The sequence below is a fragment of the Arabidopsis thaliana genome, chromosome 3, assembly GCF_000001735.4.
Source record: "Arabidopsis thaliana chromosome 3, partial sequence".
Classification (NCBI taxonomy): domain Eukaryota; kingdom Viridiplantae; phylum Streptophyta; class Magnoliopsida; order Brassicales; family Brassicaceae; genus Arabidopsis; species Arabidopsis thaliana.
This window is the reverse complement of record NC_003074.8, coordinates 22,205,931-22,232,002: the sequence shown is the minus strand read 5'-3', so window position 1 is coordinate 22,232,002 and position 26,072 is coordinate 22,205,931. Positions and strand designations below refer to the sequence as shown.

Genomic DNA, 26,072 nt, shown 5'->3' with positions numbered 1-26,072 from the left:
TTAATTCTCCCTAAAGTTAATGGGCCTTCATGTGATATCTGACTTGTTCACTTATACAAAGGCAGGCCCAAGATCTTATACGTAACGTAACAATCAGTGTGTGTGATCCCTATGTTTATCTGCTATCCACATTAAATGCATAGACTACTAAATATATGCATTTAAGATTACAGTGTATTCAGATGTACTATATTCTTAAATTCATAGGATAAGTAATCTGTGCAATGAACGTTGACAATTCACAGACTTTAGCATTTGAATTGAGGTGGGGTCTTTTTCTAATGTACTATTTTTTTGCATTTTTCCAAAGTTAAGAAAAGGCAAGTTGATGACGCAGCTAAACATATGAAGAAAAAGGACCGAAACAGCCAAGAAACTCACGTGGAAATCACTAACACATGCGTACATGACAAGACATAATTCATACAACTTTTTATAATATTTTTGTTTGTCAATTTAACACATATATATATCAGATATTTATTTTAAGATGATGACTAAACTCTGTGAACCGGCTTGGTTTTTTAGTCATCCACTCATCCTTTGAGTTATTTAGTCTAGTTTTTTTCTTCGGATATTGTGAAGAAATATGTATCTATTTAGATTCAAAATATGGTAAAATACATTGATTTTCTGTATAATAATTAATACTAATAAAGATTAAAGATGCTTTTATTAAGAAAATCTATGTTGGTACTTACTTAGATGAAATGAATAATCCCATACCCTTTTTATTAAGGTCAGCAACATCTCGACTCAATTATGGGCCAAAAGACATCGACTTATATAATCCCATACCCTTTTGTCCTCTGTTTCTCGTTATAAGAAGACAAAAACAAAAGCAAAAAAAGGACATCGACTTAAATAATCATATACTACAGTTTTGTTTCGACCTTAATTTTCAACGTGCTTCTTCACTTTGATGTTGTGGCACACCGTACACGTATATTCTTATACTTTAATTTAATTATCTTGTGGAATAACGACCCTTAAAGCACAAAAAGAAAAGAAAAGAACGATTCTTAGAAAGTCAAACTATTTTATTAAGGAATTAACTTTGCTTTAATTACTAGACCGTGACTATTGGAATATTATCACTTTGATCAAACCTAAAAAAATACTACAGTTTTTTTTTTTGTCGGCATTGAAATTAGCAATTCAAGGAAAAATTAGGGCAAGTAGAACTATAACAACAAAAAATCAATGAAAAAAAGAGAACTAATCACGTAATAAGTAGAAGAAACAATACTATTACTATAGGTTTTTGTCTTTCGGGTCATCTAGCTAGTTTGGTGGTTCTGTACCACTTTTCCTTTCAACTTTCTCAAAGGAGTTCGAACCCTAACTGGGTTTTATGGTGACTTACTGACTTTGATGATGATTTGAGACCATACGGCCAGATCAACTTTGTCAGATACTATTTATTGGTTTATACAGTACTCGAAGATACGATGTAATAATATCGCAGTCGAGTATATATGGTCCCAGCCAACTACAATTCAGTGGAAAAGGACAGGATACAATAGAATCAAATCGGATTGGAATCTCTCCCATTCACTCTTTTCCAAAAGTGTCGAGCCTAACTTTCATATAAGGAAGTCGTTTTCTACGAACCTCACACGTTCATCCTTAATTACGCTAAACAACAGAACTCTCAGTACTACCAAGTCTAATCAAAGTTCTACGAAGAAACATATGTATTTAGTTCAACGATTTTATTATTTTTGATTATTTCGTATATACTCTTCGTCAATACGGTTATTTACACGTGAGCTTGTTATATTTGTAATTACTGTGTGTGTGTTTTTACTTCCGTGAGTAACGAGTTACTAAACAAATAAATCCGAGTCAGCGATTAATCGATTACGTACGGTAGTCACATTTCCATAAAAATCAAGTTAGTCTAGACATAAACTATTTAACTATTAATGAAAAGCCGGATCATCTAAGGTTTTAATCACGAAGTGAAAGAACATACGACTTGCATTGCATTCCTTTGCATAAGGCAGGGAAATCAAGAGCTTTCGGCGTTCCAATATTAATGTTTTTCAAGGACCACATCATTAACAGTAATTACATTGACATTGTCCACGTTTATTACTATCAATAATAAGAGTGACCAGTGACTCTGCAAGTCATCATTATTATTCAGGTCCTAACTTCTGCAAGTCTCTTTTATTGCTTCATGTTTCAATAAATTTGGACCTGAGCTCATCATCATGTGATTTTCTCCATTTTCTAACTAGATCCCAAATATATTTGTCTCAAAACAATTTCACAGGTTTAAATTAATATTCTTATGCTCGTTCGTTCGTTATGATAATACATAGTACGTAATTATTAAAAATTAAGTATTAGTGCGAATATCGTCACTCACTCACTATATATCATGCATGTTGTTGTCTTGTTGATAATTCTTTTTACTTTCAGATTATACAAAATTAATTTTGAAAAGTTTAAATACTTCAAAACAAGAAAGTAATTCTAAGAAAGACATTCCTTTTAGATATATATACGTATTTCTAAATTAAATTTTTGGTCGGCCTAACGTATATTTAAGAGAATTCAATTTGTTTTTCTCCAATGTCCCCAAACTTATCAATCATATATTCAATAGGGTTTTTGTTTTGTTTTGTAGCTGGCATCACTTTTCTCTATAAACTCAAAACTTGTCTCACACTCTCTCCGGCTCCTGCAACTCCATCTGAAAACAAAACAGAAACTTCATCGTCTCCAATCATCTCTAGTGCTTCTCACTTAGACTCTCGGTACGAAGACACGTGTCTTCTCAACCCAAGAAAGAAGCTATGTTCAAGCCCTTTGGTTTCGCAGGTAAAGTTGTTACTCTTTCACTCGAAAAAATGATATTTTTTTTCGTTTTACCTGATTGTGTTTGCTTTGATATGAGCAGCAGAAACTGGTTCTCATCTCCTGACGACGCAATGGTTGCAACTAGGAAACTCACTTTGCTTGAAGGAACGTATAAGCATCGCTATGCAAGTGACTTTCCTCGCTTTCTTTCTTATTCATTTGGCACTTAAATGGTTTGGTGTAGTAAGAAACAGAGGATCTAATGATGTAGAAGAAGACTTGAAGAAGCAGAGCATAACTGTGAAGCAGAGCTTCTCTTACAACATATCTCTTCTCTGCTCTGTTTCTATCTTAGGGACTCATTGCTTTATCTTGCTTTTGCTGTTTCGAGACAGCGTGGTCTCACGGTGTGATTCCTCTGTTTCTGTCTTCTCCGCTGAGGTTTCGCAGTCTTTCTCGTGGTTGTTTGTTTCTGTTGTTGTGGTGAAGATCAGAGAAAGGAGGCTTGTCAAGTTTCCTTGGATGTTAAGGTCATGGTGGCTCTGTAGTTTCATCTTATCCTTTTCCTTTGATGCTCATTTCATTACCGCGAAACACGAGCCTCTCGAGTTTCAAGATTATGCCGACTTGACTGGTCTTCTTGCATCCTTGTTCCTGTTGGCTGTTTCAATCAGAGGCAAAACCGGTTTTCATCTTCTTGAATCCAGCGGTAACACAGAGCCATTACTACTTGGTGACCAAACAGAGCAGAACAAGAAAGATTCTTATTCTTCTTCTTCCCCATATGGAAACGCTACTCTCTTCCAACGCATCACTTTCTCATGGATCAACCCTTTGTTCTCCCTTGGATACAAGAGACCTCTAGAAAAAGATGATGTACCAGATATCGATGTGAAAGACTCCGCTCGATTTTGCTCTCATGCCTTTGACCAGAAACTGAAAACCACCAAAGAAAAAGAAGGACCTGGAAATGCTTTCTTCTATAACTCGGTTCTTCGCTATGTGTGGAGGAAAGCCGCAATCAACGCGGTATTCGCAGTTGTAAACGCGAGCACAGCTTACATCGGACCATATCTCATCAATGACTTTGTAGAGTTTCTAAGTGAGAAACAATCCCAGAGCTTAAACCATGGTTACCTTCTTGCACTCGGGTTTCTAACTGCGAAAATCGTCGAGACAGTTACTCAAAGACAATGGATCTTTGGAGCTCGTCAGCTAGGACTACGTCTTCGAGCAGCTTTGATATCACATATCTACCAGAAAGGTTTAGTTTTATCAAGTCAATCTCGGCAAAGCCACACGAGCGGAGAGATCATCAACTACATGAGTGTAGATGTTCAGAGAATCACTGACTTCATTTGGTATGTAAACAACATATGGATGTTACCAATACAGATTTTCTCGGCGATTTATATCTTGCAAAAACATCTGGGACTTGGAGCTTTAGCTGCATTGGTCACAACTTTAATGGTGATGGCTTGCAACTACCCCCTGACAAGGCTTCAGAGAAACTACCAATCAGATATCATGAATGCCAAAGATGATAGAATGAAAGCAACTTCAGAGATTCTTAAAAACATGAAGATTCTGAAGCTTCAAGCATGGGATAACCAGTTTCTCAACAAGGTTAAAACATTAAGAAAGAAAGAGTATGATTGTTTATGGAAGTCTTTGAGGTTACAAGCTTTCACAACTTTTATCCTTTGGGGAGCTCCTTCATTGATCTCTGTGGTGACTTTTGTTACTTGTATGTTAATGGGAGTGAAGCTAACAGCTGGAGCAGTCTTATCTGCTCTTGCAACGTTTCAAATGTTACAAAGTCCGATTTTCGGTTTACCTGATCTCCTCTCAGCACTTGTTCAGAGCAAGGTTTCTGCAGATAGAATAGCTTCTTACCTTCAACAAAGTGAGACTCAGAAAGATGCAGTTGAGTATTGCTCAAAGGATCATACAGAATTAAGTGTTGAAATAGAAAATGGAGCATTTAGTTGGGAACCTGAGTCAAGCAGACCGACTCTTGATGACATCGAACTGAAAGTAAAAAGCGGAATGAAAGTGGCGGTTTGTGGAGCTGTAGGATCAGGAAAATCAAGCTTACTCTCTTCAATCCTAGGGGAGATTCAGAAGCTGAAGGGAACAGTCAGAGTCAGTGGTAAACAAGCTTATGTTCCACAATCACCATGGATACTAAGCGGGACTATAAGAGATAACATTTTGTTTGGAAGTATGTATGAAAGTGAGAAGTATGAGAGAACTGTTAAAGCATGTGCTTTGATAAAGGACTTTGAGCTTTTCTCGAATGGAGACTTGACAGAGATTGGAGAGAGAGGGATAAACATGAGTGGAGGTCAGAAGCAAAGGATACAGATTGCTCGAGCGGTTTATCAGAATGCTGATATATATCTACTTGATGATCCTTTTAGCGCCGTTGATGCTCATACAGGAAGAGAACTCTTTGAAGTATAATAATGTTCATGACAATTTGTTCGTTTGATCCTTTCTCTCTTTAAACTCCACACTTGACTATGTTTTGTTTTTACTTGTTTTGCAGGATTGCTTAATGGGGATACTGAAAGACAAAACTGTACTTTACGTCACACATCAAGTTGAGTTTCTTCCAGCAGCAGATCTAATCCTGGTAAGAGAAACAGCCGTTGATAATAAGCAAATGCAAAAGAGGCTGTTAGTTTTTCCATTAACATTAGTGTGTGTACTTTGTATACTAGGTGATGCAAAACGGAAGAGTGATGCAAGCAGGCAAGTTTGAAGAGCTTCTAAAGCAAAACATAGGTTTTGAAGTTCTTGTAGGAGCTCATAACGAAGCGCTGGACTCAATTCTATCAATTGAAAAGTCAAGCAGAAACTTCAAAGAGGGATCAAAAGATGACACAGCATCAATTGCAGAGAGTCTCCAGACACATTGTGACTCAGAGCATAACATTTCAACAGAGAATAAAAAGAAAGAAGCAAAGCTAGTGCAAGATGAAGAAACAGAGAAAGGAGTAATTGGCAAAGAAGTTTACTTGGCATATTTAACAACGGTGAAAGGCGGATTGCTTGTGCCATTCATAATATTGGCTCAGTCTTGCTTCCAAATGCTACAGATTGCTAGCAATTACTGGATGGCATGGACTGCTCCTCCAACTGCTGAATCCATACCAAAGTTAGGAATGGGTCGGATTTTACTTGTTTATGCACTTCTTGCTGCAGGAAGTTCACTTTGTGTTTTAGCACGGACTATTCTAGTCGCCATAGGTGGACTTTCAACAGCAGAGACGTTCTTCTCAAGGATGCTCTGCAGCATTTTCAGAGCTCCAATGTCATTTTTCGATTCAACTCCAACAGGAAGAATCTTGAACAGGGTGAAGTACCAGAATCAATCCAACAAAAAAACATGGTTTTGTTTTTTATAATCAAGACTGAAAATACCTTTGGTTTTTTCATGTTTTGTAATAGGCATCCACAGATCAAAGTGTCCTGGATTTGGAAATGGCAGTCAAACTAGGTTGGTGTGCTTTTTCGATCATTCAGATTGTTGGAACCATCTTCGTCATGTCGCAAGTTGCTTGGCAAGTTTGTGTCATCTTCATTCCAGTAGCAGTAGCCTGCGTGTTTTACCAGGCAAGAGAGAAAACAAATCCAATTTCTTGACAATGATACAACAAATCTTGCTTACTTTTTTGTTTACTCGTGTTGTCTTTAGAGATATTACACACCAACAGCAAGAGAACTGTCACGCATGTCAGGAGTAGAAAGAGCTCCAATTCTCCACCATTTCGCTGAATCGCTTGCTGGTGCAACAACAATACGTGCTTTTGATCAACGAGATCGCTTCATTAGCTCAAACCTTGTTCTAATAGATAGCCATTCAAGGCCATGGTTCCATGTTGCATCAGCAATGGAGTGGCTTTCCTTCAGGTTGAATTTGCTGTCTCATTTCGTCTTTGCTTTTTCTTTGGTGTTACTTGTGACTCTCCCTGAAGGTGTCATCAATCCAAGTAAGTCTCATACATCATAAACCATAAAATACATTGTCTAATGGGATCAGAAATTAAACTTCATTTTCACTTTTCCTTACAGGTATTGCTGGTCTTGGGGTCACATATGGCTTAAGTCTGAATGTTCTACAAGCCACAGTGATATGGAATATATGCAATGCAGAAAACAAGATGATTTCTGTAGAAAGAATTCTTCAGTACTCCAAAATCCCCAGTGAAGCACCTCTAGTAATTGATGGTCACAGACCTCTTGATAACTGGCCAAATGTAGGATCAATCGTCTTCAGAGACCTACAGGTAAATAACATAGTAGATGTCAATACATTCAGAAACAAGTTGTAATCAAGATTCTCAATCCTGAGATGTCTTTGTTCCAGGTCCGTTATGCAGAACATTTCCCAGCTGTCTTGAAGAACATCACTTGTGAGTTTCCAGGAGGAAAAAAGATTGGAGTAGTAGGAAGAACAGGAAGCGGCAAATCAACTTTAATTCAGGCATTGTTTAGGATTGTAGAGCCAAGTCAAGGAACCATAGTTATTGATAATGTGGATATAACCAAGATAGGTCTACATGACCTGAGATCAAGGCTTGGGATTATTCCTCAAGATCCTGCACTATTTGATGGAACAATCAGATTGAATCTAGACCCTCTAGCTCAGTACACTGATCACGAAATATGGGAAGTAAGAAACCTGCAAAATTTTCTCTGTAGTTCTTGTTTGATTTACTTTTGACAAATACTCTATCTAATACAATGTGATACTTAGGCCATTGATAAATGCCAATTGGGAGATGTTATTCGTGCAAAGGATGAGAGGCTGGATGCTACAGGTGAGGTTTCTGAAATCATTATCAGGAAACGTTTTTAAGTTAATGTTTTTTGGACAATGAAAACTAAGATTCTTGAATGTATGTAACAGTGGTTGAAAATGGAGAAAACTGGAGCGTAGGGCAGAGACAGTTAGTTTGTCTTGGGAGGGTGTTGTTGAAGAAAAGCAACATTCTGGTGCTTGATGAAGCCACTGCTTCTGTTGATTCTGCAACTGATGGTGTAATACAAAAGATCATCAATCAAGAGTTTAAAGATCGGACAGTGGTGACTATTGCACACAGAATCCACACAGTGATAGAGAGTGATCTTGTTCTGGTTCTGAGTGATGGTAAGAACAATATACATGTGTTTTCATATACATTCACACACATAATTATGAGGTCTAAGTCACTTTTCTATGAGCAGGACGAATCGCAGAGTTTGATTCACCTGCCAAACTGCTACAGAGAGAAGATTCTTTCTTCTCCAAACTCATAAAAGAGTATTCGCTGAGATCTAATCACTTTGCCGGCTCGAATGATCTTCTCAGCTAAACACCACTAAAAGATGGATGATCTTTTGCAGAGAAAACGAAATATGAATTCCACAGTTAAGCTTAAGTTGAAAGTCTAACTAGTTATTTAGTACTACATAAGTTGAACATAGAAATGGAGAGAGCACCATGGTTAGAAGCATGGCGCATCGAAGAAAATTCAGTTCAACATTTTAATCAGTACTTGTGTTTTAGGTTCTATACTGAGTTTTCAGTGTGTTCTTGGAGAACTATCCATGTAACCAATGGAATAAAGCAGGAATCTATATCTTCTATTTTTTCAGATAAAGCTCAATCAAATTAAAGCTACGTAACAAGGTGGTAATCCTGTAAATTTCGATTTTTTTGCAAAAGTTTTACAAATAGAGTGAAATATATCATTTACAGTAGACAAGAAGACCATGTTGGTGTTTCAACTATAAAGATCGAGTCAAGCTGTTCGAAGTTTGTTCTACAGTATTCCAGAGGTGTTGAGTTTCTTACGATGTAACTCCATAAGGAAGCAATGCAGCAGCCACGATCCTGCCTTCCTCATTGAGTATGTTGTAAGTTGATGCAGCATTTCTCTGGATAGATCAGAGCGTTAATCAATAAGCACAGAAAAATACTCCAAACCAACAGAACAAATACTTGAATAGAACAAAGGACATACAGAATCAACAGTTTCTAGCTTCATGCCGATTGACTTTACGAACTGACGGACTTGGGGATTCAGTGGGTGGTTGTATCTTCCACACCCGACAATCAAGAGCTCTAGAGATTGTTTTGAAAAGAAAAAAACAGAAAAAGGAGAGTCAAAAACCACTGATGATACACTTCAATATGTGCAAAAGGTTTTTACTTTTTAGCCACTAAAAATATGGCGTACGCAAACGTATCATACAGTTTCCAACGATCCTGGAACAAAGACTATTGTATAAGGAATGTGGAAGAAATCAACTTACAAAATGCTAAAATGTATAGTACCTGGAATTGGTCGAACCGTCTGGAAGATTGACAAGCTGCATCCATGAATTAGACATGTAAAGTGTTTAGCAATGACACATTAACTTCAAAGTAGAAAGAGTAGATAGATATTACAAAGTTAGATCAAACACAGCAAACAGATACTAGTACGTACAAGAGAGGCCACACTAGACAGACTTCAACTTTCGCTGAAAAGGACTTAACTAAACATTCATTAGAGAGGGTCATGAACAATGAAAAGATTATAACTTTACGCAATCTCTTAACTCTAGCTCTAGTCCTGTATAAGTAAGCTGAAGAGAAGGGAGAAGGTGGTACTGGTACCTATCCGTTGTGATGTCGGAGAAGTAACGAGGGCTCCATGACATTAGCAAATTCCCAACACAGAGCAAGCTTCCTTCGTATTTAACCCCATTCACAGTGAAACTCGTCTCATCAAACCTGCAAAAAGCACCATTAATTGATTCATTTCATACCCGAAAATCCAAATTCCCTTGCTACATAGTCAAATTAGGAACATGACTGAGAGAGATGAATACTCCTGAAATCGGAGCTGATCCTCAGGAACGTTATCGATGAGATTGATCTGATCGTAGAGAGAGAAAGCTCTTCTGAGAGATGGTAAGACAAGACTGGGCTGCTTCGTAACTTCGTTTCTCATGCTTTGAATCAGTTTCGGCAACGTCGCCATTGCTTTTTGTCTCACTGCCATCTTCACCGTCTCCAACTTCTCCGCGCTCTCAAGTCTAAACTGTTCCCAAGGGAAGACTCTTGAACCAAAGCGGTTTATTGGTTTCGGTTTCTAACCAGAAACCAATGATCCAAATCGGTTTGCACTATTTAATTGCAACCATTCCGATACACTACTTACTTCTTTCTTTTTTTGGTAAGTCAGATACACTACTTACTAAACAGATTGATTATTCCGTTTACGTTTCGGTTAAGAGTTTTTTATTTATTTTCTGTTTACCAATTTAAAACCGAATGTATACAGTAGATTGGTTTGATACTAAATTTTAAGGAATGTAAAACCGTTTAATTTGACTAATGCAAAACCATTTCATAATTTTAAATCGATTTTTAACTATTCGGTTTGTTTTGGTTTAGATTTTTCATATTAATGACGTCAAATCAGAAGGCAATCTTACGGGATAAAAAATATAAATGAATATATTCATCTTTCAATAACAAAAACGCAAAAGCCAAACGTTATGAGTTTTTTTTAATTTTCTTCAATCTAGGTCTACAGTGAAAAGAAGAAAAACAAAACTGGAGTCCACATCTTAGAACGAGAGACACTTCACCACGACTCAGGGACCAGTCTGCTTCGAGAAATGGAGCGACACCGAGTTTGACTCTATTTTCACCAAAGATAACAAAAATCTCCTGAAAACTATATATAAGCTTCGGATATTTTCTGGTGTAACTATAGTAGTTTTATTTTACATCGGACCGGTTGTTACGTTTTTGACTTTGCTCCAATGTTTTATGCCAGCGATAAGTGTTGCTGACGAAGAAGAAAGCTAGCACAAGTTTTGATCTCTGACTGGGTACTGTATGTAATTGTGTCGTTTTTGGCTGCTAAAATGTTTAAGAAAGCCACAATTTGACACTTGTCAGATAAAGATCCAGCATATTTTTGGTGACGTGATGAAAGAGATTGTGGTGCGATCAACAATTTGTTAACGATGTCAAAGAAGGTGATCCTCATCCAATATTATTATAAACTGTAGAAAAAGAAAAAAAACAGTTAAAGAAGTAAAATATTGTTGTAAGAAATAACAAATAACCATGAGATAACAGTTTAAGAATAGTTTATAATATACATCGCCTTGCCGCGAATAAACATTTATATAAACTTAGTTTAAAAAAAAAAAATCATATATATGTTGATTAACGATATATAATATTGTTTATATTATGAAATTTTTTAATTGGCTGTTGAACTCATTTGAAGCGTCGGATTAATTAACAGCTTTAAAATAATATATGTATATTGTCACACAAAGCCAGAACCCATCATGCCAGTATGCCACCCATTAGATTCCAAGAAGAAAATATTACCATGAAAATGTTCATATATTAACATGAGCTAAATTCTAATTAACTACATGTCCAACCATAAGGAATTTAAAAACATAAGGGATTTGAAATCAATAAAATGAAGATGGGTTCTCTATGCCTTGCAAAACACCAAAATGAGTATGAGGAAAATCAAAGGAGCAACGATTATTCTCCTCATCTCTCCTCGATTGGTTCATTGCCATGAAAGATGCAAAGAAACCCGCCGATTCTTCGAAACCCTTAAAAGTCTTATTCCCTTCCGCGCGTGACATCTCCTCTACCTCCTCTTTGTTACTCTCTCCGACGACCGATTTCTTAAGGAACCGCTTAAACCATTTGACCGAATCTTTTGGATAACGTTTGAGACCATTGACAAAATCAACATAGTATAGACCAAATCTTGCAGTGTATCCATGCTCCCATTCAAAATTGTCCATCAATGACCATGCGTAATATCCTCTTACGTCACACCCATCTTCCCTATAAACATATCATAAATTTATTAGTTAAAAAAAACTCGACCGAATTTGATTAAATATTGTCAGAAAGATCAGAGACTAAACCAGAAACAGATCAAGAACTAACACTATAGCTTTGTGAAGTTCTTCGAAATGTGTCTTATGGTATTCAATCCTAAATGTGTCCTTCACAATTTCTTCTCTTGGTTTTGTACCGTCGTCGTTGTCATTAATTCCTGTAATTCAGTAATCAACGTAAATTATTAATAGTCACACCATTTTTTTTTTTTTTTAAATCAGTTTGTTGAACTGGTTAGGGAAATATATTTAAATCAAACTTCAGTTTCAATTCACTGCTAGGATATTATTAATGTGTGGTAGAGTTAAAAAATAAAAAAATAAAAAAATCTTTAGTTAAATAACTACGTACTAAAAAGTTTTCTGAATTTCTAGTTAACAAAAAAAAACTTTCTGCTTTAGCAAAAAAAAGAAAAGGAAAGAGTTTCTGACCATTTTCTTTGATGTAGACTGGCATGTTATTGTATCTCTCTTTAATATAGTTAAGAACTTTTCGTAAGCCTTCCGGGTGTGAAAATAAGAAGCCCCTTTCTTCCTGAGGATATATAATACAAAATTTAAAATATCTTAGAATGATTACATGTAGCTTTTGAAATTGATAGTTATGAAAAAAAGACGTAAATACGTACCCCAGGTCCGATGATGTGACCACTGTGATTAGTCACTGTTCCAAAACAATTTATAAATCTTGTTTAGTTTTACCATGTAAGCTTAATTTATATATATGCGTATGGATCAATCTTTAGTAATTAATTAGCATTACTTACGTTTCCATTCCACATGGTGGTCAGTTTTGAAACGAGGTTTTTCAGGGTCTATGTGAGGAAGATGAGCAGCGAAGCGAGCCGTGTAGTAATTAATTCCAACGAAATCTGATGAATTTTGTAACATCTTTGATTGTTCAACAGTAAATGAAGGTAATTTATTTCCCGCGTACTTTTTTACAATCTCTGGATAATCTCCGTGAATGACTGGATCAAGATGCCTATACACATATAGAATGAATATCAAGATTACAAATAAATATGATGAGAAGCAAAATCGTTAAATTTTTTTGCTTATATAACTTACCATCCAATTTCAAAGGCAAGAGCTCGTTCAGCTGCTTCTTTATCGTCAGTTGAATCGGAATGATAAGGCTCGAACCATCTTGGTGATAGTACTATCCCAATTTGGCCATCATGCGAAGTTTTTTCACATTTTCGAAATTCTTCCACTGCAGCGGCATGGGCAAGAAGAGTGTGATGTGAAACAATGTAAGGCTCGGTACTCGAATCTCCAGCCTGACACTTTTCGTTTACCCATTTTGAGCATCGTCCAGCCGCCTTGTTACCTTGATCATAACCCGCAACAGTCATTATATAAGGTTCGTTGATTGTTGTCCACATCTTAACTTTATCTCCAAACTCTTCAAAACAAATTCTTGCAAAATCTCGAAAATCTTCTCTGTTTTCAAAAAAAGTAAAAAATAAATTAACAACAGTATATTAATGTATACAATAACAAAACTTTTTTGCGTTTGAAATATTATATATGTGTTAATTTGGCTTACACGATTTTAGGGCTTAGAAAGCCACCATATTCGTCCTCCAAAGATTGTGGGTGGTCCCAATGATAGAGCGTCATCGAAGGTTGTATGTCTGCATGTAATTAGTATGATTTTATTTTGATTATTTGAGTTATAACCGCACCTTTAATTTAATTAGAGAACTTTAACTTAACTAATGAATTAATAATCTTACCATTAGCAAGAAGTTCGTCTATGAGATCCTTGTAGAATTGTACACCTTCTTTGTTTACTCCATCCTTTAGCTTTCCACCTATAGTAATTAAAAATTCACCACATAACGAATTCGTATAAATAAGTGTTAATAAAAAAAAAAAAATCAACAAAAAGAGAGAGAGAGTAAAAAAACTTACTGGGTATTAATCTTGACCACGAGATTGAAAATCGGAAAGCGTCCATGTTTAGCTCCTTCATCAATTTTATGTCATCCTGTTTTATTTTTGTCGGATTAAAAAGGATTCGTTAATCAAAAGATAAATAAATAAAAATCTTGATAACCAAAACAAAAATGACATCTATATATAAGTCCAAGACTCCAGGTTCAGTGCACCAACTTTTCAAGAAAGTAAATTGACTTATTTCGAAAGTTGTTTTAAATTTGATGTTTTATTTACAAAATTTAGAGATAACCTGATTTTTGATATAACTCATTTACAAAGAAAATTTGATTTTTTGCTTTTTTTTTTCTTTTGATAATAAGATTAATTATAAACATGTATGATTTAAGTAAATAGCTTGATTATAAATATTGGATAGTACCTTGTAACGATGATAAAAATCAATTGCTACATCTGCATTATGCATTTTGGTCCTTTCTGCAGTCAAAGAATTAATAAAATAACCATCAGTTTTTAGTCACATCTCACAAATATGGTTTTGTTGGTATAGAAGTGTCAATAAAATCGGTCCGTTGATTTTTGTAATCGGACAGACCTGGATACGTGAGGCTGAAGTGATCCCATATAGTTGGAGACTTGCCACCTTCACTTGTTGCACCTTCGTACTGCATAAATATATACTTTTTAAAAACATATTTTGATCGCAGAGCTAATTTGTAAAGCAGATATTCTTTTTGTCCCCAAATCAAAACATTACAGTTTTATTATGATGATGCAAGCAACTTTATATGACAAGAAGAGAACATTTGAGGGGGAAATGAAAAAAGGAACGTTAGCATCTGTAGACGTCAGCAAATAATATAGTATTTGATATTTTCTCCTAGTTAATTAAATTGAAAGTCGAGCAGCCTTTTCCACTTTGAAGTCCAGCTGCCCAGATGTGTTTAAGTTTACGGCTCACTTTTTTTGTTTTCAAGAAAAAAAAAGAGAGCATGTTTTGTAATTAAAACTGTTTAAAAACACCTAAGTGAGAACCCGCAAGCAAAAAAAGAAGTGGATATTAGACAAGAGGATCCACATGAAAATTCTTTTGCAACATTTTTAAACGTAAATTAAATAACTTTTCAACAGTTAATTTCTGAACTAGTTATTTTATTCTACTATGACTTATATAATATGACCATAATACTGCAAAATGGTAAAATTGTATTTTAGAAAAAAAAAATATGAATGCATAATGAAGATAAGATTATTAAGCAAATTATTTTTTTAATTTAATTGTGAATTTGATCCCAAAAAAAAGAGTGATATTGCAGAGTTTCATGATTGTTTCAACATTCAAAGTAACATAATCAAAAGAAAACAACAGAATAATTGAATTTAAATAATGATTTTAACTCTGTGACTAATAAAAATTGTAGAATCACAAAGCTATTTTGCTATTTTACATATTACAAATCAAAGAAATTACCTGAAACGCCGAGGCAGCTGTCCCAAAGATGAAATCATCAGGAAAACTATGCCGATCTAATTCTAGAGAATTGATCATATTTTCTAACATTGAGATGATAAAAAGGATAATGAAGAACCACGATCCCTTAGCCATTTTTCTCTCTCTCTCTCTCTCTTTTTTTTTTGTCTGTCTTTGTTTTTTTGCTTGGTGTCTTTTGAGATTTCAAAGTGATGAGATTTATTACTCGAGCTTCTCTTCCTTATATAGAGGATTATCCTCGGTAATATACGTCATCTACGTGGAAATGTTTGGACATATATATCATATCTAGATAGAGAGATAACTTATAGTATTTTTCTTAATAACATAAGATTTCTTTCCAAGGAAAGACTATATACATATATATTATTATATAGGTCTCGAATTCCATTTTGGGTTCTTAGTTTTGTACTATTTTTGGCACAATCATATTTAAGGCCAGGAGCTTTTTTTGTCCACAGTCAGTTTTGAATGTGCCCGTGATCACTGCTAACATTCACCATCGTCTTCTCTGAATATTCCCGTCATTATTGCTCACATTCACTTACATGTACATATGTATATATAATCATATATTTGTGTGTAAAGTAATGTTTGTGTTGACTGTTGAATGTGGTCAACATTATGGCTACGTTCACTGTTAAAGTGTTAACATAACGAAGAGTGCATGTATTTCGCGTAGTACGGCTACGATTTCAAATGTGTGTCATCTTTATCCGAAAATCATGCTGATTTGTTCTGTATAATGATCATTTTAATTTTACCGGGTATATCATACACAGAAACAAGCTTTCGTAATATTTTGGGCAATGAAGTTTTGATAAGATTTTAATTGCTTAGAAACAATCTTTTGGACATTTGACTACACATGCACTGAATTGAGAAACTAATTGGTACGAAACTAAGAATCATATATATGAAAGTTGGCCAACTCTCTTCATATGATTGACACATCATCACTTTAGCATTTGACATGTGTCTATTAAATAATTAATGTAAGCTCTTCAACTTCTAATTTATAGGTTAATGATATATTTCTTATTTAATTTTATTTTACATATTTAATTATACTATTACTAAATTTATTTTTATTTTATATGATTTTTCAATAAAACTATTTTAATAGTTTTCTCATACTCGAAGATTTTTTTTTGTAATCCAAATTCAAAGTATGAATGTATAATAGTCGTAGATTACTTAATGATTTGAGTAAGTTATTCTCTTAAATTGATATTTATATTCTCTTATGATATTTATAGAATAAATCACTGACGCTGAAGAATACGTAAGGAGCTTTATCATCATATTCTTAGGTTTCTAGAATCCAATACTACCCTCTGTTAAATTAATTTAAGATAAATGTTGTTTATGAATTATATGTATGATGCATTGTTGAGAATATTGTTAGAAAAAAATATTTTTAATACTAAAGTAATTGCTTATTGTATGAGTGAATGATTAGACAAATAAAAATTAAATTTAAATTAAATAATATAAAATAATCCAAAAAAACTGCGGCGTAGTACGGGTGATCATCTAGTGGTATTAAAACAGCAATACATAATTTCTTTTTACTGAGTGCAGATTTTGTATGGAAGATAATCAGAGAAGAGAAAATGTACATCTTCAATTAAAAAAAAAAAAACAGATATGAGCAATTGTCCTTATCGGATTCCACTAAGGAAAAAAAGAGATGAGAACAATCAACTGGCAGTGACATGTTTTCCTATTAAGAAATTGTATATTGTAAAGGAGCAACTAATTTTCCAACACAAGGAGATGGGCTTATATATTCTTCTTCTTCTTTTTTTTGTCTTGTCCCTCCCTTTTAGTAAATTATACATTTCTATATTTATGATTTAATAATAAAATTTAATAAAACATATAAGAAATTAGGAGAAAAGGTGTATTTTTTATTTTTTTCATTTGTTACCTACTATCATTTTCAAGAACGAAACAATGTCTAACAACGAAAACGAAAAAAATAATGCAGGAAACAAAAAGATTAATACAAAAGAACTTATCATTTATATGAAAAGGAAAAATATCCTTCGTGAGAAAGTCAAAAAATATCTTTTTAATCGAGTATTATTAGCTCAATTGGTAAAAGATCTTAAGCAAAGTTTAAAGGTCACCGGTTTAACGTTTGGGACAAAACTAATATTACATGCTATGATTTCAGATCTAAAAGGATTATGGGCTTTGGCCAAAAACTTTATGCTATTAAAAAAATGTTTTTTATAAAAAAATCATAATAGTTTTAGAAAAATGTATTATACTAGTTCTGGATTGATTTTGATTCTTTTCACTAAACGTTGAATTAATTTCCCTACGAAAATACAATTCATGTTTAAGAAACAAATTTTATGACACGTCCAGTTGCCAAAAACAAGATGAGAACAACTACTAGAAATTGAACTATGCACTGTCTTACTTTTTTTTTTTTAATCTGTTGTCAACACGGATGTTTTACCTCTAATATATCACTATATTGCATGTACTGGGAACAGAAGCAATCAAATCAATCAAACTAATTAGACGCGAAAAAGTCAAAACAATCAAACTAATTTTACATATTTTTATTAAACATTTGAACTATGGTATTTTCAACACAAATTTCTGCGTATGAAATTTCTTGTTTTAGCTGACGAATTAGTATATGATATTTTTGAGTGGCTTTTCTAACATGGCCCAAGCCCAAAACTGTTCATAATGGCTTATACTTTTTAGAATATCCAGAAACTTGTTCAGTTATTAATATTTACCAACACGAATTATGTTTTTAAGAATTAATTTTAAGATATACTAAAATAGGTGCTGCTTAAGTTTATATGGCACTGTTTTGAAGCGGTTTCAAGAGAAATGTTTAATGGTATAACCGTATAAGTAATCATATTACCAAGTACAAACTTTTGCAATTTTTTAATAGTTATGTTTTAATCGTAACTAGTATATACATATAGACTATAATATTTTGTTACAGTCAAACTCTTACGTAATATTTCGAACATTTACAGACTAAATCTAACCTCAACTCTTTTATTTATTTATTTATTAATGTTTGGTTTGGAAACTAACAAACGCCAAGAATTACCAATATATATAGTAACATCCAAAGTCCAAACAAAGCCACCTCTTATTTTGGAAAGTTTATTTTCTTTCTGTACATAGAGCAAAAGAAACAGTAGACTAAATTGACCAATGACTCGTGGTTTATTAAATAACAGCCACCTGCTCATTCGTCCCACCATGCGCTCCCTTCAACAATCTCCTAAACCACTTAGCTGATTTCTTCAGATACCTCTTACGTCCATCTTCAAAGTCCACAAACACTAGCCCGAACCGGACCGTGTATCCTTCCGACCACTCGAAATTATCCATCAATGACCACGCGAAATATCCCTTCACATTCACCCCGATCCTGCATTTTATGTAATATATGGTTTTCACTTTTCAGAAACCTTCTTTTAAGCCTCCGTTGGCGTCTCAAATACATACATACATACATTATAGACATGGCCAATCTAATTTTGGCTTCGAATGCTTTGGTTTACGAAAGAAAGAAATTTCAATATAAAAGATTGTAAAGGAGGACTTACGAGATAGCATCGCTAACCATCTTGAGGTGATGAGCATAGTAATCAATTCTCAAATCGTCGTTAAGAAATATTTTGCCAATATTTGCTTCATCCACTCCTACATGATTTGAAGAAAGAGACGCGATATAAAATGATTAGTCTGAACTAGTTTTTAAATTCAGAAATATAAGTAATAAAAAGTCTATTGAATGCTATGATTTACCATTCTCTGTAATGTACAAGACGGGATCATTGTATCTGAATTTTGCATGTAGTAGGAGATCACGAATACCCTTGGGATATATCAAAAGCCAATCCGATCCAGCCTGAATTAGTGAAACGAATCATAGATTATAATATACGCATCACACAATGTTAACAATTATTTCGGATAAATCATGCATTTTTAACTTGTAAAATTCTACTTCAAGTACTACTAAAACAGAGAGAAAAAAACTGCGTACAAAATCAAATTCTATCACAATTTTACCTAAACTATCAGTCTATCAATGATAACTTTGATATGATCAGGAGATTGATCTAATTCTTAACTAAACAAAGCTGAATAGAATAAATAATCGTACCGCTGGACCGATAGGCACTCCATTTCGTTCACCTAATACAATTAATAACAATTAATTAGTTGACGAATGTCTAAGAGAAAAAGGTTAAATTATAGGTTAAGAAAAAGCCATATGGTTGACGGACCTACGAGGCTGACGCAAGAATCGGTGGTCATGGTGATGTTTTCAGTTGCACACGGCACGTCTTTTGCGTAAAGAGATGAGTAATAGTTAACGCCTATGAAATCATATGATCCTTTGAGCATTTCGGACTCTTCTGGTGTGAAGGTAGGAAGACGACCGTCTTTAACGTGGCTGACCATTTCAATTGGATATCTACCGTACACGATTGGCTCCATGAAGTAGTCGAAGGTGAAGGCAGTCGCTCGAGTCGCAGCTAACCGGTCAGCATATGAATCTGAATAAGGGTAGTGCCATGCTGTGTTTAAGGCAATACCAATTTCACCTTTCTGAGTTGCCTATGGACATCATATTAGGAGGAAAATGTTGTCACAATTTACAACAGTCTACCTTTTATGAGGATTTGGTAACCAAAATTAAGATTCGATACGAGATTGATCAAGCCAATCCCAGTACTGTTACGGTAAAGAAACATACTAGAGCATAAACAGAGCATAGTAGAACTAGAGTAGAGCGGAAATAAAGTAAAACAGAGCAAATGGTAAGCAGAGTAAAAACAGAGCAGACAAGAAACAGAGCGAAAACAGAGCAGACCGGAAACAAGAGTAAAACAGAGTTAAAGCAAAAACAGAGTAAGGGACTCTAAAGGACAATGTAAACATTTTTATTTTACAAACAAAAGGATTTTATTAGTATGATAAAAAATTACTATGAGATCATTTGGAAAGAGTACACATCAAATCTAAGTTCAAACACAAACAAACAATTCTACTCTAGATAAAAAAATAGAACAAACATACCTGGTACTTTTCTCTATATACTTTTACGGCAACTCCATGAGCAAGGAGGAGGTTATGGCCGACGATGTAAGGCTCCGTGGCTGCATCGCCACCTAAGCAATCAGGTTTATAGAAATTGGAACATCTTCCAGGTGCCTTTTGACCTGTTATATAACCTTCATGTACCATTGTATATGGCTCGTTTAGTGTCGTCCACTGCTTCACTCTATCTCCAAACTTCTGGAAACAAAGTTCTGCATAGTCTCGGAAATCGTTCCTGTTTCATTACCAAAATATCAACAACAAATCTTCGCAGTGTCGTAATCTTACCATATAGAGATCTTATGAATGAACTTACACAAATTCATCTCCAAGGAGGCCACCGTAAGCATTTTCGAGTGCATCTGGTAAGTCCCAGTGAAAGAGTGTGACAAATGGCTTCACTCCTGACACATTTACAACATTACAAGAAAAAAAAAAAAAAATTACAAGGGTTTTGGCAATATCCTAAACATCACCAAGATTTCCTCTATGTGCATTAAAATCAAATAGACTGAGAAACAGAGAAACATTACCTTTAGATATAAGTTGATTAATCAAGTTGTTATAATATTCAATTCCAGCCTGGTTGATTCCTCCCTTTAGAGTCCCACCTAATAAACAATTGAGAAGAGTTACATCAAGAATATATAACAACGCTTACAAGTTACAAAGATCTAATCCGATAATATCGATATCTTACGAGGCAAAATCCGTGACCATGAGATCGAAAATCGGTAAGCATCGAAGCCAATTTGATGCAGCAAATTCACATCTTCCTGATTTTCCAAAAAAAAATCATGAAGCAAAATGTAATGCTTGATGTATAATTGACTTTATTTCTTTTTTGGGTGAAGAAAGCAAATAAGACCTTGTAAAGATTGTAAGAATCATCTGCAATGGACCCATTACTACCATCCATTATCTTTTCTGAAAATGAAAATGACAAAAATATTTATCTTTAAATTTAATACCAAGAAAAAGAAAGAAGTATCAAGAAGGTTCATCATCATCAACCCATTTTTGTTATGAACACAAGACAAAACCAGATTCACATATATGAACCAAACTCCAACATTTTGAGGCTTAAATCTTTATAGAGATCTAAAGCTTTTGGGGTTTCTAATTAGGAAAAAAACCTGGGAATTTTTCAGAGAAGGAGTCCCAGATACTTGGACCTCTACCATCTTCATGTGCAGCTCCTTCACACTGCAAAATCGAAAAATGTTAACATACATACAAAAAAGAACCAATGGACAAAAGAATAAGAACTAAACCTGATAAGCAGAAGTAGCAGATCCAAAAACGAAATCTTGTGGGAAATCATTTCTTCTTAATCTAGGCCTTGTGGAATGCTTCTTGGCGGAAACTCCAATGCAGGCCAAAGTAATGAGCAACAGTAAACTTAGAAATTTACCTCTCATTGTTTTCTTTTCTTCTGTAAAAACTAATTAAGTTTTTATTTTTTGATTTATAATGGAAATTTGGTTGTGAAAAAACCTTTATAGAAGAAAGGGACTATGTTTTGATTTTGATATAATGTTATCTATAAATAGAGTTGTTGGAGGGAGAAAGGGTGTAGCCCCAAGCAACTTTATTTTACTAGTAATTGTTATAAAAGTCTTTAAAGTGAGGAAATTTTACAAAGTAAAAAAAAAAAAAGACGCACATGTGATAAATGTTATGTAATAAGTGTATATGTGAAGTTAACGTCATTATGCAAGCACAATAAACTCATTCTTTACTTCAATATATAGAACGATGAATCATTCATTGTAAACATAACATTCACATAATTTCAATTATAAAGAAGTAAAATTGCTCTTTCGTTTCTCTTTATTATTCAATATCCCTATCCTTTTGCAGGTTTTATTTATATTAATACTCATTATAAAATAAAACACTTAATTATAACATATTTTATTTTATACGATTTCCTAATCGTTGCAAGAAACCTTATCCTCTAACGTTATTGTAACTCAAAACCAAAAAAAAAAAATCTCTTTGTTAATCAACAGCTGTTTTGATTGTGGTATCTTAATTTGAAAAATATATATATTTCGTATATAAATTCGTTGCGTGAAACGGTTGGGCACGATTATGTTGGTCAACGTCAAAAAATAGATAAATAAACCAAACGTGGGAAATTATCTAAATCCTATAATATCCATTTCTGGAATGATGACCTAGGTGTTCTTTAAAATGTCGAAATAGGGCCCTTAAAACATTCGTTGAATGGCCTCGTTAATAGGCGCGATATATTTCAGTACATCGAAGCCCATTTATAAATTGGTAAGTAAAAAAATAAGTCATCTTAACCCATCTACACTTTTATTAGTTGTTTAATCCTTGTCATTCAATTATAGCATAGGCCCATTTTAAAAAGTAAAGCATACGCCCATAGTTACTACATATTAATGTTTTTAATTGAATGACAATACTCCATCACGGGTTTATGGGCTATGGGATTGGGTCCGTCAAAGTCCAAATAAATGATTTTGAGCCCACACGTTATCATCGGGACACTCTTCTACTTTTTAACCCACGCGCATCAATCGCGCGTAGATCGTGTGTGCTAACTCCGGCGCGTGATGCTTTTTATAAACCAACGAACGATTATCTTATTTTAATGATTGATTTGAAATTTTGAAATCAACAACTGATAGTGTACAAAGGAGACCAAAAAAGGAAGAAAGTTTAAAGCCGCAAAGCACCCTGCATTAAGCCTTCTTTATTGAAGTACTTTGCTTTGCTTTTTGACAAATCAAATTTTTTTTGACAAATCAAATTTTAATAAGGAAAACAAAATTAAACCTAGAATAATAGTTCGAGGGCTTTAGAAGATTCAGACATCTTAGGAATAAAGCATGAAGCTGATGAACCAGTTGCTAATAAGAATCTCTTCTTGTTCATTGTTGACTTCAACACGTACTCTTCTTCTTCTGAATCTTCAATTTCTTCTTCTCTCTTCAAGAATTCTTTGAACCACATCGCCGACATTTTCGGGAAACGTTTTAGTCCATTGTTATAATCGACGTAGAATAGTCCATATCGAACTCCATAACCGGCGTTCCATTCACAATTGTCTAGTAATGACCACGCAAAGTATCCTTCAACTACAACCCCATCCTCCCTGACCAAAACAATTTTCATCGTCAGTATGAAACAAAGTATATGGTTTCAACACAGTAAAGTTTCTTGTCCCACAAGAAACTTATAATGGAGATGTTTAGAAGAGACACTTACTGGATGGCTTGTTGGATGCTTTGGAGATGTTTCTTGTGGTACTCTGTCCTTTGGAGATCCATCAAGTTAGAAAGTTTAGGCTTTTTCTCATAATCTATATCACAGTGTCCTGAACAATTTTAACAAAACAAGAGTTAGTAAACTATATCCCGGATTAAATTGAGTAAGACTAATTAAAGAACTTCTTATAAAATTATTACCGTTTTCGGTAATCATAAATTTCGGGCTTTCATATTTATTCTTGGCATAATTTAGAAACTTTCTAAGGCCTTGTGGATATAGAAAGTCCCATTCCGAACCACCTCTTACACCTAATGTTTGCCCTGCGTTGTTTTCTTCTGTACCAATAGAAATTGAAAACTTGTGAGACAAGAAAACAGTAACAAAAAGCTTGGAGCCAAGAAACCCTAAAATGATATAAATATTATATACAACTCCACTTACTTCTCCATTCGATGCGTGCGTCTGATCTCCAATTGGGCTTGTCATGATTCACTTCATCAATATTTTTGACGTAGAAAGCACTGTAATAATTCACCCCAACGAAATCAAAAGATCCTCTAAGCTTCTTGGATTGTGCTGCGGTAAATGATGGTAATCTTTTTCCGATCGATTTTTTCATGACTGCAGGGTAATCTCCATACACCGTAGGATCCATGTGCCTGTTAATTAAAGAAAGCACCCAAACAAAAATAATTAGAAACTTAACAAAACATATGTACTAGTTTTATTTTGAAATATGTAACCTTTAATTAAGATATAAAACCACTCACCATCCAAACATAAACTCCATAGCTCGTTCGCATGCTTCTATGTCTTTAGGGCAGTTCGAGTCATAAGGCTCGAACCATACGGGACAATGAGCGATACCGATCTTGCCATCTTTACACTGTAATCCAAACAATAAACGTCGTATATCTCAATAAGTATGTTTTTAAAGACAAAAATGCTCGTTAAAGTGAAATTAATTATCCTTTTCCGTACTTTGGGATTGTTCCTGAAGACCTCAACAGCTTCGGCGTGAGCCAGAAGTAGATTGTGACTAACAGTGTAAACCTCGAGACCAGATTCTCCTGCCACGGCTGCTTCGTTCATGTATTTGGAGGCACGTCCGGGGGCTTTTCTTCCCGTGTCATAGCCACCAATACTGTACACCCATGGTTCGTTTAGTGTGACCCACAATTTTACACGGTCGCCAAACTCCTCAAAACATAAGGCCGCAAAATCCTTGAAGTCATCACTGCAAGATAGTATATTTATATGCATATATGTTAGGAACATTAATTTATCCGAAAAGTAGTCAAAAACTAATATATTGATTGTTAATAATCACTTACACAGCTTCTTCGCTTAAAAATCCACTGTATTCATCTTCAAGTGCTTGAGGAGTATCCCAGTGAAATAAAGTGGCGAGAGGTGTTATTCCTGTTCATACATAATATGGAACATATTAGAATATGTCAATCCATAAGGTTAGGTTATATATGTAAGTTAAAATAGTTAAATAACTACCGTTAGCGAGGAGTTCATCGATGAGATCGTTATAGAATTGTATTCCTTCTTTGTTCACTCCTTTGCTTTTCTTTCCAACTATATTTTTAGGGATATGAACAAAACAAAAGGTTAAATCTATTGAATTGTATGAAGAGCACTGATCAATATCTTTAATCGAAGAAAATAGTGGTATACATAAACTTATGAGCTAAGAACTTACGAGGAAAAATCCTAGGCCAAGAGATAGAGAATCTGAAAGCATCCATGTTAATATCCTTCATTCTCTGGATATCGTCCTTGTAATGGTTATAGAACTCGATTGCTTGGTCCGCATTAGAGTAGCAATTTCTCTCTACAAAATGTTCATTTCATTAATTAAAGTTACTTTGATGAATATCATGATTGAATAACAATATGACCTTGACAAAAAAAAAAAAAAAAAAAAAAAAAAAAAAAAAAAGAAGAATAACAATATGAAAATATATAAACCTAAATATTGCAAAAAGTAGGTTTTTAGTTATATACAAACCTGGATATTTGCGAACAAATGTGTCCCAAACACTCTCTCCTCGAGGAGCTTCGTTTCTGGCTCCTTCATATTGGTAAGCCGATGAAGCTGTACCGAAAAGGAAACCCTCTGGGAAATCTGATCGGCCGAACGAGTTTTTCTTCGAGTACATATTCTTCCTTCTGTAAATATTAATTAACACACAAAATTGTCAGAAACTATTTTATAAAGATTTGTAGAGAAGTGTTTGTTTGTTGGAGTTTGCTCACTTACTGCGTCATTGTTGAAAATGGTTTATAAGGGCTTTTGCAGAAAACTTATAAATCTACATAAGATATAAACAAGATTATATAATCTGAGCCAATTGATCACAAGAGAATTTCTAAAATCATTATAACATAACTTTGATATATAAGAGAAGAAAATGTACCAATTTAAAGATATTTTTTATTTGTTTCTTAATATCGAATGAAGCTGATTAAATTTTCAAATATGAAATAATGAAACAAATTATTTGCTTTCTCTCTTCTTGCAAAATAAATAAACGAATTAATTTAATCTTCTTTCTCAAACGAAAGAATATTGTGG

General features: G+C 34.2%; 5 protein-coding genes and 1 non-coding gene across 14 annotated transcripts; 1 reads left to right on the top strand and 5 right to left on the bottom strand.

Annotated features, from left to right (window-relative positions):
- The first annotated feature begins 2,515 nt into the window (after window positions 1-2,515).
- On the top strand, window positions 2,516-8,739 carry ABCC9 (multidrug resistance-associated protein 9). 3 transcript variants are annotated; one of them, NM_115879.7, is made up of 11 exons: window positions 2,604-2,832; window positions 2,912-5,271; window positions 5,363-5,449; window positions 5,538-6,173; window positions 6,268-6,432; window positions 6,515-6,809; window positions 6,892-7,106; window positions 7,187-7,492; window positions 7,577-7,640; window positions 7,730-7,969; window positions 8,047-8,739. In NM_115879.7, the coding sequence occupies exons 1-11, from the start codon at window positions 2,808-2,810 to the stop codon at window positions 8,172-8,174; spliced, it is 4,521 nt and encodes a 1,506-aa protein (NP_191575.2). In that variant the 5' UTR covers window positions 2,604-2,807; the 3' UTR covers window positions 8,175-8,739. The 3 variants fall into 3 exon arrangements, with proteins under 3 accessions (NP_001327769.1, NP_191575.2, NP_001327770.1); NM_001340029.1 differs by having other exon boundaries at window positions 2,516-5,271; window positions 8,047-8,514; NM_001340028.1 differs by having other exon boundaries at window positions 2,783-2,832; window positions 7,187-7,640.
- On the bottom strand, window positions 8,491-10,031 carry AT3G60150 (NADH dehydrogenase ubiquinone 1 alpha subcomplex assembly factor-like protein (DUF498/DUF598)). 4 transcript variants are annotated; one of them, NM_115878.3, is made up of 5 exons: window positions 9,679-10,031; window positions 9,464-9,580; window positions 9,140-9,174; window positions 8,826-8,926; window positions 8,491-8,739 (listed from the first exon to the last, which is right to left on the bottom strand). In NM_115878.3, exons 1-5 carry the CDS (start codon window positions 9,849-9,851, stop codon window positions 8,653-8,655), a joined length of 513 nt encoding a protein of 170 aa, NP_191574.2. In that variant the 5' UTR covers window positions 9,852-10,031; the 3' UTR covers window positions 8,491-8,652. The 4 variants fall into 4 exon arrangements, with proteins under 4 accessions (NP_191574.2, NP_001326483.1, NP_001326484.1 ...); NM_001340027.1 differs by having other exon boundaries at window positions 8,491-8,737; window positions 9,679-9,938; NM_001340026.1 differs by having other exon boundaries at window positions 9,140-9,580; window positions 9,679-9,938.
- A 547-nt stretch (window positions 10,032-10,578) lies between these two features.
- On the bottom strand, window positions 10,579-10,915 carry AT3G00940. Its single transcript, NR_143885.1, has one exon. It is a non-coding gene; the product is annotated as an uncharacterized misc_RNA (transcript).
- A 263-nt stretch (window positions 10,916-11,178) lies between these two features.
- Window positions 11,179-15,463, bottom strand: DIN2 (Glycosyl hydrolase superfamily protein). Of its 2 annotated transcripts, NM_115877.4 has the most exons (12): window positions 15,116-15,463; window positions 14,240-14,309; window positions 14,066-14,121; window positions 13,660-13,735; window positions 13,482-13,559; window positions 13,292-13,379; window positions 12,811-13,185; window positions 12,507-12,724; window positions 12,369-12,403; window positions 12,172-12,274; window positions 11,789-11,897; window positions 11,179-11,683 (listed from the first exon to the last, which is right to left on the bottom strand). In NM_115877.4, the coding sequence occupies exons 1-12, from the start codon at window positions 15,248-15,250 to the stop codon at window positions 11,293-11,295; spliced, it is 1,734 nt and encodes a 577-aa protein (NP_191573.1). In that variant the 5' UTR covers window positions 15,251-15,463; the 3' UTR covers window positions 11,179-11,292. The 2 variants fall into 2 exon arrangements, with proteins under 2 accessions (NP_191573.1, NP_001327679.1); NM_001340024.1 differs by having other exon boundaries at window positions 11,789-12,274.
- Window positions 15,464-18,120: 2,657 nt separating this feature from the next.
- BGLU16 (beta glucosidase 16) lies at window positions 18,121-21,977 on the bottom strand. 3 transcript variants are annotated; one of them, NM_115876.5, is made up of 12 exons: window positions 21,514-21,977; window positions 21,376-21,445; window positions 21,108-21,166; window positions 20,940-21,015; window positions 20,773-20,850; window positions 20,556-20,643; window positions 20,219-20,474; window positions 19,423-19,756; window positions 19,299-19,330; window positions 18,938-19,040; window positions 18,736-18,832; window positions 18,121-18,557 (listed from the first exon to the last, which is right to left on the bottom strand). In NM_115876.5, exons 1-12 carry the CDS (start codon window positions 21,658-21,660, stop codon window positions 18,353-18,355), a joined length of 1,545 nt encoding a protein of 514 aa, NP_191572.1. In that variant the 5' UTR covers window positions 21,661-21,977; the 3' UTR covers window positions 18,121-18,352. The 3 variants fall into 3 exon arrangements, with proteins under 3 accessions (NP_191572.1, NP_001078316.1, NP_001030899.1); NM_001084847.1 differs by lacking the exon at window positions 21,108-21,166 and having other exon boundaries at window positions 18,163-18,557; window positions 18,938-19,007; window positions 21,514-21,757; NM_001035822.2 differs by lacking the exon at window positions 21,108-21,166 and having other exon boundaries at window positions 18,163-18,557; window positions 21,514-21,569.
- Window positions 21,978-22,846: 869 nt separating this feature from the next.
- Window positions 22,847-26,072, bottom strand: BGLU27 (beta glucosidase 27). The gene is made up of 12 exons (NM_115875.5): window positions 25,915-26,072; window positions 25,758-25,809; window positions 25,506-25,666; window positions 25,197-25,328; window positions 24,995-25,072; window positions 24,820-24,907; window positions 24,467-24,722; window positions 24,256-24,371; window positions 23,927-24,144; window positions 23,683-23,820; window positions 23,483-23,591; window positions 22,847-23,369 (listed from the first exon to the last, which is right to left on the bottom strand). The coding sequence occupies exons 2-12, from the start codon at window positions 25,763-25,765 to the stop codon at window positions 23,051-23,053; spliced, it is 1,623 nt and encodes a 540-aa protein (NP_191571.4). The 5' UTR covers window positions 25,766-25,809; window positions 25,915-26,072; the 3' UTR covers window positions 22,847-23,050.

Excerpts from the sequence above, each read along its gene's own strand:
- ABCC9 (NM_115879.7), top strand. The coding sequence starts at position 2,808 with ATGTTCAAGCCCTTTGGTTTCGCAG. Across the intron at positions 6,810-6,891 it reads TGAAGGTGTCATCAATCCAA|GTATTGCTGGTCTTGGGGTC; the intron begins GTAAGTCTCATA and ends TTTTCCTTACAG. Across the intron at positions 7,641-7,729 it reads TGAGAGGCTGGATGCTACAG|TGGTTGAAAATGGAGAAAAC; the intron begins GTGAGGTTTCTG and ends TGTATGTAACAG.
- AT3G60150 (NM_115878.3), bottom strand. The coding sequence starts at position 9,851 with ATGGCAGTGAGACAAAAAGCAATGGCGACGTTGCCGAAACTGATTCAA. Across the intron at positions 9,175-9,463 it reads TCCGACATCACAACGGATAG|CTTGTCAATCTTCCAGACGG; the intron begins GTACCAGTACCA and ends TCATGGATGCAG. Across the intron at positions 8,740-8,825 it reads AGCTAGAAACTGTTGATTCT|AGAAATGCTGCATCAACTTA; the intron begins GTATGTCCTTTG and ends TGATCTATCCAG.
- DIN2 (NM_115877.4), bottom strand. The coding sequence starts at position 15,250 with ATGGCTAAGGGATCGTGGTTCTTCATTATCCTTTTTATCATCTCAATG. Across the intron at positions 14,122-14,239 it reads CTTCAGCCTCACGTATCCAG|AAAGGACCAAAATGCATAAT; the intron begins GTCTGTCCGATT and ends CTTTGACTGCAG. Across the intron at positions 12,404-12,506 it reads CCACCATGTGGAATGGAAAC|TGACTAATCACAGTGGTCAC; the intron begins GTAAGTAATGCT and ends GTTTTGGAACAG.
- BGLU16 (NM_115876.5), bottom strand. The coding sequence starts at position 21,660 with ATGAGAGGTAAATTTCTAAGTTTACTGTTGCTCATTACTTTGGCCTGC. Across the intron at positions 21,167-21,375 it reads CTTCTCTGAAAAATTCCCAG|AAAAGATAATGGATGGTAGT; the intron begins GTTTTTTTCCTA and ends TTTCATTTTCAG. Across the intron at positions 20,851-20,939 it reads ATGGTCACGGATTTTGCCTC|GTGGGACTCTAAAGGGAGGA; the intron begins GTAAGATATCGA and ends ATTGTTTATTAG.
- BGLU27 (NM_115875.5), bottom strand. Across the intron at positions 25,329-25,505 it reads ATTTGTTCGCAAATATCCAG|AGAGAAATTGCTACTCTAAT; the intron begins GTTTGTATATAA and ends AACATTTTGTAG. Across the intron at positions 24,723-24,819 it reads TTTTTAAGCGAAGAAGCTGT|TGATGACTTCAAGGATTTTG; the intron begins GTAAGTGATTAT and ends ACTATCTTGCAG.